We start from the raw sequence: 13,682 nt of genomic DNA on the forward strand, positions 1-13,682 counted from the left end.
TGCCAAGGACTATTTGGCTATTTATAACATCATTCTCGGGACACACAAAATTATCAACATAAAAATTAGCCTGCTATATCTGGTCAAACATTTAATGAACTCACTCCTAATGCCTTGGCGGGGCCAGACCAAATGATTTCGCAGGCCTTATACAGCCTGAGGGCCGGACATCCCCCACCCCTGAAGTAGGTGTTAAGACAAACGTGAGTCCTAATTATTGGGGAATAAGAAGCTCCAGGCACTCCTTTCCTGCCTCTGAAAATGTCCCAAACCTCCCAGGCTCTTCTCCGTGTGTCCAGCATCCTGCACACACGCCACAAGCACGCTCTGCACAAAGACTTTGATCACACTGTTGCTCATAATTGGAACAGTCTCTCTATCCTCTTATCTGAACGCTAGCCATTGTTTGAGGCCGAACTTGGTATAGACCTTTTGTGAAGTCTGCCTTGATTGCCTAAGTCTGGGATTTCTTTCAAACTTCTCCAGAGCTCCTGGTTTGTGTTGTCTGAAAGGCATTTATAGCACAGTCATGTACCATTAGGTATTTTTAAAAATATGATCTCTCTCTGAAGATGTTGTAAGTTTTCAACATTTAAAAAAAACCAAAAAAAAAAAACCATCCCAGAACCTAGCACAAGACCTGGCAAAGAGTAGCTGCTCAAAAGCCCTTGCTCTTTGATTGGGTGAATACCTCCAAAAGCGATGGATCTGTGCCCAGACCTTAATTTATAAAGGGGATTAAGTGACCACATGCAGAGGTCAATGCCCTGGAAAGTAAAAGCAAATCTTTCTCATCGTTCCCCTAGAAATGAGAGGCACACCACGCCAGGCAAGACCATGAGGGGAAGCGCCAGGGCTGGTCCTGAGGCAGGAGAGGAGTGAGGAGGTGCAGGCAGAGCCTTTACTGGGGTTTCCATGTATGGCAAGACAAGGAGAAACCACTCAGAGTTGGCTAGTTTGAGTAACCCTGGCAGACTTAGGGGTCTAGGGCTGTCCCTGGCTCTCTGGTCCTTGGCCCTGGGTTGATTTGTGGCAGGGGAACTATTGCTTATATGTGAGAACTAGATAGAAAGAGTGGCCCCGAGTTAGGGCTCTGGACAGCAGGAGAGATGTGAGCAGCTTCCACTGTGAGTTTGGCTCTGTAATTAATGGGTGCTAAATAAAAACAGAGTCTAAGAAAACTCATAAAAAGCAATCTATCCAATGATCACATAGATTTCAATGCATTCTTTTGCCTGACAATAATTCTTGATCAATGATCTGAGGGAAATAACCTTTTCATGATGTTCAATAGATAAATCCTGCTCCCACCCCAGGGGCACAGCATGCCTCACCACGCAGGTGGCTAGGAATTCCACATGGTCTCAAGAAACACAGTTCACTTGTAAAGAACCTCAAAGTGGGGACATTTGCTTGAGGGGACACTGAGACAGGTACCACTCTGTTGTGTTTGCTCCTGGCCTATCTTCCTCATCCAGATTCACGGAAGCCAAAAGCGGGGGGAAGAAGGGGGTGGGGTGGGGGTGAATTCCCTCTCTGGATAATTTTAGCCCCATATTAAACTTTTTAAAAGGATGACATTTTAGCAATAGATTTATTTAACTGGCAATTCCTTTGTCCCTTGATATTGGTTTATCATTTTATCAGCAATAAACTGACTAGAAAGTATAAAAACGGTCACAAGTTAAATTTATAGAAAAGATTCCTTTATTAACTATTGGTTGAGAATATGTTTTTATATTTTCAGAAAACAACTCTGAGACCATGTGGATTCCTGCAACAGAGAGGAATTGACGGGACTACTCCAGCCATGAAGACAGAAGAGAAACAGTCCAGAGAGGGAAGACACTGAGGATGCATTGCCATACTAGCAGTCAGCAGCTGTGCGTCACTGCAGGTTGCCCAGGACCAAACCAGAGAGGGTCGGTCCTGCATTACCACCATTTGTCCACCATCCAGAACTTAAATATCATTGCTGACATATACACATAACGAACTGTTTGACATTGAAATTGGGACTCATGTTGGCCCATTAAGAAACTCACTACAGACTGGTTCATTTGCCTCTCAACATAACCATTATTGCTTGTCTCATTTTCGGTTCTTATAAGTGTATTTCTAGTAGCACATGATCTCACTCATCTAGGGGAAATGATGAAAAACATAGACTGATGAACAAGAACAGACCCGGAGACAAGGAAGTATAGATCAGATTGTCGGACCTCAGAGGGAAGGTAGGGGAGGGGAGGGATAGGGGGAGAGATCAACCAAAGGATTTGTGTGCATGCATATGAGCCTAACCAGTGGTCACAGACAACACGGGGGTTGGGACTCATGTGGGGAGGGGTGGGGGATGGGACTGAGGGGATGAGGACAAATATGTGATACCTTAATCAATAAAGACTTGTTTTTTAAAAAAATATATATATATATATATATATTTTATTGACTTTTTACAGAGAGGAAGAGAGAGGCATAGAGAGTCAGAAACGTCAATGAGAAAGAATCATTGATCAGCTGCCTCCTGCACACCGCCACTGGGAATATGCCTGCAAGGTACATGGCCCTGACCAGAATAGAACCCGGTAACCCACAGTCCGCAGGCCGACGCTCTATCCACTAAGCCAAACCAGTTTCGGCAAGACTTTTTTTTTTTTTTTTTTTTTTAAGGGAGAAAAAAACATAAAAGTTAATAAAGGAGTATTTTCTATTTGAAAAAATAAAATAAAATGGTCAGCAAGCAGAGAGAACAAGGAGGCCAGAATAACCTTAAAAGAAATCGTTTTTGAGGAAAATGAATTTCCTTTCTCCACTCCCTTATTTGAACTCCTCAAGCCCAGTTCTGCAGGGTCGGCATGATGTAAGTACCCACAGAGCTCTGTTTTCCATGCAGAGGGGGCTTCCCCAGATCTGGAGTCCTGAGATCCTGAGACAGAAGGAAGTCAACTCCCTTCATTTCATGTAACCAAGAATCTCTCCACTGAAGGGACAAGTGACTCATGCAATGTCCATTAAGATAACTGCCCAATATTTGGGCAAAAGCTAAAAAATGGATTAAAAAGCAAACTGGAAACCCTAGCTCTGAAACCACCACTTCTGGCTGCATTCTGACTTGTTAAAATGTTTCTGCTCATTGTATGGGGTTCAAAGTCATATTTCCCAAACCCAGTGGCATTTAGCATTCTTCACTGTCCAGGACCTTTTCTTTCCTAGGTGACACCACAGTTCCAACATCAAGTCCCTTTCGCTCGCTCTCTTTTTTTTTTTTTTTTTTTTTTTTAATTTAAGTCAAGGTGGACCAAGGTGGAACAAGGAGGTAAAAGAAGCATTATGCATTTTCTTAATACAGTTTAACTAGGTAAGAGATGCCGGATAGCTTGGATTCCATTATTCATATTGATTTTTCATTTGAGTATGCACATCAGGGCAATTGCTAATAACAAAGCACAAAAATAAAAAAAAATACTCCTGCAGACACTTGGTATTTGTTATTGTTTGATAACTACCATTAAAGCTGCGTAAGATGACACTCATTTGGTTTATGGTAGCCATAGGTCAAACTGTTGGGTCACTAATAAATATACAATTGCTTCTGGGCAACAGAAATTAGAAGCATTTATTTAACAGATTGCTTTTAGCTTCTACATATAATACAAATATATTTCTGGTTCAAGTGTTGGCATCTTCAATAGAGATGGCCTTAAGAAGAGCTTTGTTTGTAGAAAGTTACTGGAGGGTGGAGGTGTATAAGACTGAGCTGAGCACTCTTGAACCCCAGGGGAGAAGGATGCTCTGTGCCTTTTAGAGGTTCTCACTGCAGACAGTTGACCTCATGTGGAATATGTATCTATGGAAAGCCAAGGTAAAAGTATGAAATCCTTACAGATGTCTCTGTATGGAGGGGTGGGTGAAAGCTCTTCAAATGAAACCATGATTGGCTTTTAGTGTCCTGATTTAGAAGTGCATGTTCTCATCAAGGGCAGTTCAGGGTATTGAGTTAGCTAGAAATCCTCAAATAGTGTTCTCCCATGTGTGAGTGTGAGCATGGGAGTTTGTGTGTGTGTGTGTGTGTGTGTGTGTGTGTGTGAGAGAGAGAGAGAGAGGGAGAGAGAGAGGGAAAGAGAGGGAGAGAGAGAGAGAAGGGGAGAGAGATTGCACCAGCACCAGACAGACACGCAGAGAAAGATTAAGATGAATATATTGGGGAAACCAGATGACTAAAACTTGGGCTATTTGGTCCAACTGAGTTTATGGCCTTAATTTTTTATTTATGGAGGATTTTTCTGATCCAAGCCTTCTTTTATAACACCTCCTACACTATATCTTATTTACCTCCTAAACTAAAAATACAAGCCACACAAGGGGTCAAAAAGTCTAGTTATTTCTGGTGCTGAACGGTTAGATGCTAAATATATATATATGTTAAGAAACCAGTAAGTCAGCTTCAAATATGCCCCACAGATCAAAGTTATTGTCAGCCTTGGATGGCCATCCATGTAAAGACCCGCTCCTGCCCTAAGTAAACAACCTTCAGTGAGAATCCGTTATGCTCTTCCCCCTGAAGGACCTGAGCTCCACCCTAACATTTTCTTTGGGAAGTAAGAAGTCAACAGAAAGCCCGAATTCCTAAGGGCTTTTCAGATTGCCTCATTCAGTCTTTCTTTATTTTTGTTACACACAGAAAGAATTCTGCTAAATCCCTTCTGGTCACTAAATAGAAGGTAGGGCTGTGTGCCATCCGTCTGCCAGTCTCTGAGGAGGCCATGCATGTTGAATGCCATGTTCCAGAAGCAGCTGTCACAACCCAGGCTTAGAGGTGCAGCACTGATTCTCTCTGCAGTCTTGAGGTTCAGGGCATTTAATGAGTGGAAATCTCAAACCTATTTTTAAATACTGGATTTCTTTCCCATAGCTACATGTCATTGTTTCTTCCACGACTGAGAAAGCTTTTCTACTTTATTTTTTATCTTTATTTTTTTGTTGTTGTTCCACTTACATATTCATTTATTTTCTAATATAATAAATCTTTATTGCCCAGATTATTACAATTGTTCTCCTTTTTCCCCCCATAGCTCCCTTCCACTCGGTTCCCACCCCATCCACTGCCCTTACCTCCCCCCCTCGCATTGTCCTCATCCATAGGTGTACAATTTTAATCCAGTCTCTTCCTGTACCCCACACACCCCTTCCCCCCTGATAATTATCAATCCACTCCCTTTATTTGCCCCAATTCTATTACATTCACCAGTCTATTCTGTTCCTCAGATTTTTAATTCACTTGATTTTTAGATTCACTTGTTGATATATATGTATCTGTTGATCATAATTTTTATCTTTTTTCTTCTTCCTCTTCTTATAGAATACCTTTCAGAATTTCATATAATACTGGTCTACTTTATTTTTAAATGCTAGATAAGCTTGGGACCGGGAGAGCTGAGACCTTGTTCAGATGGCTGGCCGGTGCCAGTCATGGTTCTAGCTAAGGGCACAGGAGGACTCAAGGACATTGCAGGGCTGAGGTGTGCCCCTTTGTCCAGCATTGGGTCTAGGGGCCAATTAATTAAGAAACACTGAACCTTAATTATTTGGATAAATCAGATTCCCCAAACAGTACTAATCAATGATTCAATTAATTAAGACATTGCACGTTGTCTTAAAAAAATCTCTAATTGGTTTTTAAACTAGGATTCTAGCTTCAAAATGTCTATAACCCCTCTAAAAACCTAAGCATAAATTGTTTTATGTGTAAATTACTTTTGTGGGAGTAAGGGAACATACCTTCTTAACAAATTTCAAAGGGGTCTGTGATTAAGTAAAAGTGTAAGAGCTTCCTTAATTGACATGTGACATTTCCATACTTGGGATGTGAAAATACTTTCTAACTATATCTGGCTTTTAAAATATGCAGTGATTGTTGACCAAGTTTCTTAACTTTCTCATTTAATTGTACAAATACTTCTTAAAGCTTTCATTACAGAGATACTAATTTACAGAGTCTGACACATAATTCTCAAAAGTTTATGATAGGATAATTATTATAATCATTATTTCAACTTGGTATGTGTCAGACTATTTCTGCTAAATGGTCTAAAAGTTGTATAGCTATAGCTTTTGATGATGAGATTCTTGTCAACAATTTTCCTTTAATTTTAAAAATTAAAAACTTGTATATTTGCAAATATCCAATCTCGCCAAAATGTACATATTAAATATGTGTATTTCTTTGTATATCAATTATAGCTCAATAAAACTGTATTTTTTTAAAAAGAAACCCAGATAGAGAAAACAAAGTTATGATTGGGAATAAATCTGATAATTAAATATAGGGCTTTAATGCTATAAATTATACAATCAGATCCATGAGCTCTGTATTAAAATACATCCAACAATTTGGGTGCTGAAAAGTATTGAAAATATTTCAAAAATAAAATGCAAAAACAGGGTTCCTTAAATGATGGATGCCAATGCTTAACAGGTGGAATCCCAGCCACACTCTTTGGACTGGTGGCTAAATACTAAAGCTGAACTTCTCGTGAGTTTGTTCTTATACTGTTACGTTTCCAGAATCGGTCTGGAGTGGAGAGAGTCTATAACTTTCAGATCCCTGGCACGTGCTATGATTGGCCCCAAATATTCAAAGTTTAAGTGAAATCAGCTTTTCTTCTTGGATCTGGAAAGAGGAAACAGAGGAAATTTATTTCACCATTCTCCTCTCTCTGGAATTGGGTTTTTCATACTTGGATGCATATCAGAAAAATTTTGCTGCTCAGTCCTCTTCCAGACCAATTAAATCACAATTTTGGAGGCAGGTCCCAGGCACAGGTATTTTATAAAATGGCCTACATGACTCCAATGTACAGCAAAAGTTGAGAACCTCAACTCCAGCAAAACAGAAATAATTATTTTAGGATCAAATTAATATGAGGCTCTTTCTTTGTTTCAGAAAGTTTTAAAGGCGGCTGAAATATCATTGTTTGCTGGTATCACCACAATTTGGATCATTTCTGTCTATCATAGCAGAATTATTCAAACTAAAAGAGGCTGCATTTCACTGAAACCTGGAACAGAGAAAGGCATTCATGGGAAAACTGGGACATTGGAATGAAGTTTACTACAGTTTAGTATTGATAATATAATAATATAATATAGTAATATTAACATAGCTTGTAAAATATCAACACATTTGGGTGAAGGGTATGTGGAACTCTCTATACTATCTTTGCAATTTTTCTGTAAGTCTAATTATTTCAAAATATAAAGATTAAATATTAAATATAAAAAAGAGAAGGTGGAGTTAGTACTGATGCTACAACATTGTGGATTAACTAACAATATTAAATATCTGTGGACAAAGTCTTGCACTATGTTTTATTCATAAGCACAACTTATGGGGCAAGAAACGCTTTGAGACACTTCCAATTTCCTGACAGAATTTTTCTCTAAATGTCTTCTCTCCAGTTTCAACCAGATCCTATAAAATGTCATCAACAGCTGGAGAATACTGAAGACTCATATATTCTACTCTAAGGAATTATAATGCTGGTGGTAATATCTTACACTTCTATAGCATTTTACAGCTTACAACACTTTCTGATTGTTAGTCTTGCTTGATTTGCATGAGAAAATAGGCAATACATAGGATATACCATGGGATGGACTAAAGAATGAAACTTCATCTGCATTTGATTATAAAATACACAGTGAGCCCCTGCAGAAGCCACACACACACTCACTCACACACACACACACACACACACACACACACACACACACACACAGTGCATGTCCCAGTACATGTCCCAGTACAATACACAATTTGAAAATATGGTTATTGAAAGATCTTAAGTTAGTGTCCAAACATATAACATATCCCTTCACCCTAGATTAAGTCACACCCACAGGCACAGCTTTCATTCTTTCCTTTCTCACCAGGAAAAGAAAAAAAGTTCAGATTATCAGAGGCCACTAGCCAACATCCCTTGGCCCCACATGTTGTCATGCCATGACTATGCCCTGAGTCACAGCCATTCCATTTATTTCTGTCTCCTGTCCCTAATTTCCTGGGGACCCTGACACTTGCGTTTCCCCCATGAGTCAGCTCCACCTGCCAGTTCTGCTCTGCTGGCCTTTGGCCATTCCTACAATTGCTGAAGAAACCCTCCCATCCAGACTTGAATGAATGGGGTGGTGGTGACCACACTTTCTCCAGATTGTGCCAGGAGATGGCTCATATCCTCTTCCTCACTGCCCCCCCACAGAGCCCTCCATCAGCCAATTCTACCCCGGGCTGGGGGCGCCTTCCTCCAGCCTGGCCTCACACACATGCACACACATGCTTTCCTGGCCAACCCAGGGGACCAGGGCAGCCCAGACCATTTCTGATGCCACCTGATGGGGTGAGTGGTCTGTGCTGCACGCCCCACTCTCCTTTCTGTGACATGTTCCTGCTCTCACCCATCTGGGAGAAGAGTGGCTTTCTACCTGCAGCCACTCCTGCAGGTGCTGTGGGGCAGTGATGTGACACACTCAGCAGGCCTAGTTATCCCTCCTCACCACAGCACCACCTGCTCACTCTTAGATTCTTATTCAAAAGGGAGGTCTCACTAGGACTCATGTAGAGGTCATGGCATCTTTGAGGAGAGTAAGGGTACTTGGGAAATGTGAATGATGGAATATAATTAATCGAAACTTCTGGGTTCCTTTGAATTATTGACAAACGTTATGAATATCAATTTTGGTGGTTTATAGGAGAAAGGGTAGAAATATCTGCACTTTTGAAAGTAGCTGTTCTCAATGTATATTTGTTTTAAAGCATTTTTTCCTACCACTCTGCTGGATCCTTCCCACCACATCCCTTCTTTCACAGGCGAGCTTTACCCACAGGCATGGCGATCCCTGTAGATCAGAGCCACCACTCCTGCCTTCCTCTGGCCGTTCCTGACAGGCTCAGGGCCAGGGCTGCCCCAGTTCCTCCCAGCTTTCTTGAGGAAGGTGCAACTGCTCCCGCTGTCTGTGCCCTGATCACCCCACCATCTGAATTGCTGCTAATTCAGAAAGCAATTGAATCTTCCAGTTTGCCCCGTGCCAATTTATACCACTTTTTACTTCCACGGTCTGGATTTGTGGGTGCCAGGCTCAGTGTATCCAGGTGCAGATATTCCTGATCCCCTCCCCTACTCACCACTGTGGCTGCCTCCTACCCTTGCTTCTGAGCCTTGATAGCTCCCCATCTGATCAATGGCTCATGGCCTTGCCTACACTGACCTGTCCAGCCACCAACCCAACCCTGACTTATTAGTATTTTAGAGTATCATCTCTGTAATTCTAAAGATTTGTAAGAGTGTGTGCATGTGTATGTGTGTGTGTGTACATTCAGAGGAAAGAAAAGCATCACACATTTGTTTAGAACACATTCTTATCTAGCAGTCTGTGCAGGTTTTTACCATATTCTTTTGCTAACAGTATATTAAGAAGGAAATTGAGTCTAGCCTGTGTGGCTCAATAGTTGAGTGTCCAACCATGAACAAGGAGATCAAGGTTTAATTCCCGGTCAAGGCACATGCCTGGATTATAGACTCAATCCCCATGCAGGGCACGCAGGAAGCAGCTGATGGATGTTTCTCTTTCATCATTAACGTTCTATCTCTCCTTCTCCCTTTCTCTTCATGAAATAAAAACACATTTTTTTTAAAAAGAAGAAAATTGATATAATAGAATCAGGGGCATAGAAAGGGAGTGGACTGACAATTCTCAGGGGTACAGGGGAGTGGGGGGTACGGGAAGAGATTGAACAAAAAACGTACACCTATGGATAAGGACAGTGGGAAGGAGAAGGGCAGAAGGCGGGATAGGAACCTGGAGGAGGGGAGCTATGGGGGGAAAAAGAGGAACAATTGTAATAATCTGAATAATAAAATTTAAATTAAAAAAAGAAGAAAATTGAAATTTTAGTAAAGATTTTCTTACTTATGTTGTAAAACACCTCTTTATAGAGCCAAACTGAAAGGTCTTTAAAGCAAATGTATTTTTCATCAGATGAGTGATTGAATTTCTGATTTTTATTTTCTCTATTTCAGCTTAGACAGTGAAACTGCACAGATACTTTTCATTTTGAATTTATCATAAAATTCACTTCCTGTTATTGTTATTCCAACACTGGAGAGAAAAGTTGACTTTCCAGAAGTTTTCATTTAATTTTAATAGAAAACAAACACATACAAATCTACTTAAAACAACAAACAAAAAAGCATTTCAGTTCTGAACACAATTTGCAATTTGATTATAGGAACTATTAGTTTACCTAATAATTTAGCAATATGAGCATCACCCTAATTATATCCTTTGGCCATTCCAGGAATGATCACAAGGCCTTTGAAATTCAAATGATGAACTTGGACTGACCCCTTACCACAGGACCCAAGTGGCCTGCAGCTGAGCTCATTCTGACAGTTGGGACAGTGTGATTTCCAGTTTCCCATCAAGTTCTGCGGGCTCATGGGGCACTTACGTCTCATCTGTGAAGGCTATTCCAAAGTATTCCTTTTCCTTCAGATTGAAATGAGATGCCACGAGGTCAAGCAGCTCCTTGGCCAAAAGCTTGGGCTGGAGGAAAAACAAAATGGAAAAAGGGTAAGTGATGAGAGATACATTTCCTAAAACAGGCAATTTTCGATTTACATAATTTTTTTAAAATGCAAGGTCTCAAAGCCCCAATACATCGATGCAAATGATTCTTATTAAACCCAAAGCAGTGGACAATGAAGGCACCACTGAGTACACAGCTAAATACAGATGGAGACCTTCTGCCTTGTTCCTAGTTTTTTCTACTACAAGCAGCACTCACTTATGGACAGGCTGTCAACCCTGGGGTTCTCTGTCCCCACAAAGAATGAGAGAATGTTTCAAGCTGATCAGCAAGATGCCTTACTTAAAAACATATCTATCTATCTATCTATCTATCTATCTATCTATATAATTTATATATATACACATATACACACACACAAATTATATGTTTAACGTATACCATTGATATTTTTGTAATATATGTTTTAACACATATCCTACATAATAAAAGAGTAATTTGCAAATTAACCATCACTCCACTACACCCACCAGGCACACCCACCAGCCAATCAGAGCAAGTATGCAAATTATCCCCAAACAAGATGGCTGCCACCACAGAGAGTAGGAGGAAGGCTTGGGTTTCTTCAGCAATGGAGGAAGCCAAGCTTTCCACACACCCTGGAGAGCCCAGGCCTCCACTCAAGGATATAAATTTCAATTATAGAAGATAAATCCCAAGAAAAATGGTGTCACAACAGAGCTGGAGAGAGCAGGCTAGGGTTGCCCCAGCAACAGAGGAAGCCAAGCTTTCCACCTGCCCTGGACAGCCTATGCTCCACTCCAGGCTACAAAGTTTCAATTATAGAAGACAAATATATCCCAGATATCAGGGCCTCTGCTTGGGTCACCAGGAGGCATGGCTGGCCTGCAAACCACCACAGGCCCCTCTCCCAGGCTGCCCCATGTCCCAAGGGAACCCCCACCCTGATCCAGGACACCCTTCAGGGAAAACCGGCTGGCCACCACCCATGCACCAGGTCTCTATCTTATCTAATAAAAGAGTAATATGCAGATTGACCATCACTCCAGCACACAAGATCAAGATAGCTGTCCCCATGTAGTCAAAGATCCTGCCCCCATGTGGGCACAAGATGGCCACCACAAGATGGCCAGCAGGGGAGGGCAATTGGGAGGGACCAGGCCTGCAAGGGAGGGCAGTTGGGGGTGACCAGGCCAGCAGAGGGGGGAAGTTGGGGGCAATCAGGCTGGCAGGGGAGCAGTTAGGCATTAATCAGGCTGGCAGGGCAGTGGTTAGGAGTTGATCAGGCTGGCAGGCAGAAGTGGTTAGGGGCAATCAGGAAAGCAGGCAAGTAAGCAATTGGGAGCCAGCAGTCTTGGATCGTGAGAGGGATGTTAGACTGCCCGAAATGGGCAGTGGGACATCGCTTGAGGGCTCCCAGATTGGAGAGGGTGCAGGCACATTTTTATAATAGCTGAGACATGGAACCAACCTCTAAGTGTCCATCAATTGATGAATGGATAAAGAAGTAATGATGAATATATACTGAATGGAATACTATTCAGCTATATAAAAGAAGGAAATCATGCCATTTGCAACAGCATGGGTGGACCTGAGGTTATTATGCTAAGTGAGATAAGTCAGACAGAGATAAATGCCATTGTAAACTCACTTATATGTAGAACCTTAAAAAAAAAAAAAAAACTCTCATAGATACCTCATAGATACAGAGAACAGATTGATGATTGCTGAGGAGGTAGAAGGCTGAAATAGGTGAAGGTATTAAAAAAAAAAAAGAAGTTACATGACAGTTAGATTTCTTATTTATTTATTTATTTGGCACTGCTCTGGGCTATGCTGTGTCCCCAAATAATCCATATCTTGAAGTCTAATCCCAATGTGAGATCTTTGGAGACAGGGCCATTGAAAGATGATTAGGCTTAGAGGAGGGCAGCCCCACGATAGGATTAGCGTCCTTGTAAGTAGAGACACCAGAGGGCTTGCTTGCGCTATCTCTCTCCACTGTGAGAGGGTGCAGAGAGGAGGCTGCCTTCTGCACATCAGGAAGGGAGCCCTTCCTAGAACCCAACCAGGGTGGATCCTGATCTCCCACTCCCAGCCTCCAGAACTGTGAGAAAATACATTTCTGTTGTTTAAGCAACCCAGTATTTTTTTTACAGCAGCCCCAGCAGATGAAGACAGGTGCACTCCCTTTGGTTCAACATTTGAGCGCCTAACATGGGCAATGCACTAGCCAGCACTGCAGAAGATCTAAAACGAGCAGCATGTAGTTTTCCAGTGAGTACTTAGATTTTCCCAGGGGCACAAAGTAAGGGCAGGGGGTTCCTTTGAAAAAACCAAAGCAGATGGTTCCCCTTTGCTGCCTCGCTCTGGGCTCACAGGGCACCTGCCTCTAGGCCTCAGCAACCTCCAGTTTACCCATGAAACAGCAGGAAAGGACAGCAGTGAGTTTGAATTGAGGACAGAGCTTTCTCTCCCCAGAAGATGTAAATCCACAGGAGAACCCATCCAACAAATCAAAGCCATCTAACATCCTACACTTCCGTCCACACTAAGATTTGAAAAGCAAAAAAGCAATCTGTGGCCAATAGGGAATGCAAAACTTTATGTAAGACCCTCCTTCATAAATAGGGGCAACCTACCACAAGGAGTGCAGTGCAGCAACATGGCCGTCTCAGAATGCCTCTGATAAATTACAAAATGGATCCAAGATGAGGGGGCTCCTGAGGCTTCTAGCTGTGTTTGCTATGTGCTGCTTCTGGCACCACCTCCACCCCCAGCAGGTACCTGGCTGCACAGATACAAAGCATTTAATGGACAGGTTGTGACTGATATAAGGCAGCAGGGCAGATTTTCAAATTGCATAATCTACCTGTCCACATGATTGCCGCCCCTTTCAAGATAGGCTTTGTGTTTCTATGATGCCTGCTATTCCTTAAAACATGTTTTATAATCTTTTGGGTTTGCCTTTGAAACCCATGTCCCATTTATAAAAGCATCTTCACTATTAATATATCTTCTTGCTCTCAGAATGAAATTTTTTTTTCCAGTTGGCTAATGTCACTTGAAGTCAAGT

General features: G+C 41.7%; 1 protein-coding gene across 9 annotated transcripts in view; it reads right to left on the minus strand.

Moving 5' to 3' along the window:
- The window catches only part of FRMD4A (FERM domain containing 4A), a 595,439-nt gene that overhangs the window by 153,950 nt on the left and 427,807 nt on the right, over positions 1-13,682 (minus strand). For all 9 annotated transcript variants that reach the window (XM_036460347.1, XM_036460307.1, XM_036460315.1 and 6 more), the window contains one exon: positions 10,508-10,602. In XM_036460347.1, coding sequence (XP_036316240.1) covers positions 10,508-10,602 — 95 coding nt within the window. The remainder of the gene's footprint in view (positions 1-10,507; positions 10,603-13,682) is intronic.

The sequence above is a fragment of the Pipistrellus kuhlii genome, unplaced genomic scaffold (genome assembly GCF_014108245.1).
Source record: "Pipistrellus kuhlii isolate mPipKuh1 unplaced genomic scaffold, mPipKuh1.p scaffold_m20_p_1, whole genome shotgun sequence".
Classification (NCBI taxonomy): Eukaryota; Metazoa; Chordata; class Mammalia; order Chiroptera; family Vespertilionidae; genus Pipistrellus; species Pipistrellus kuhlii.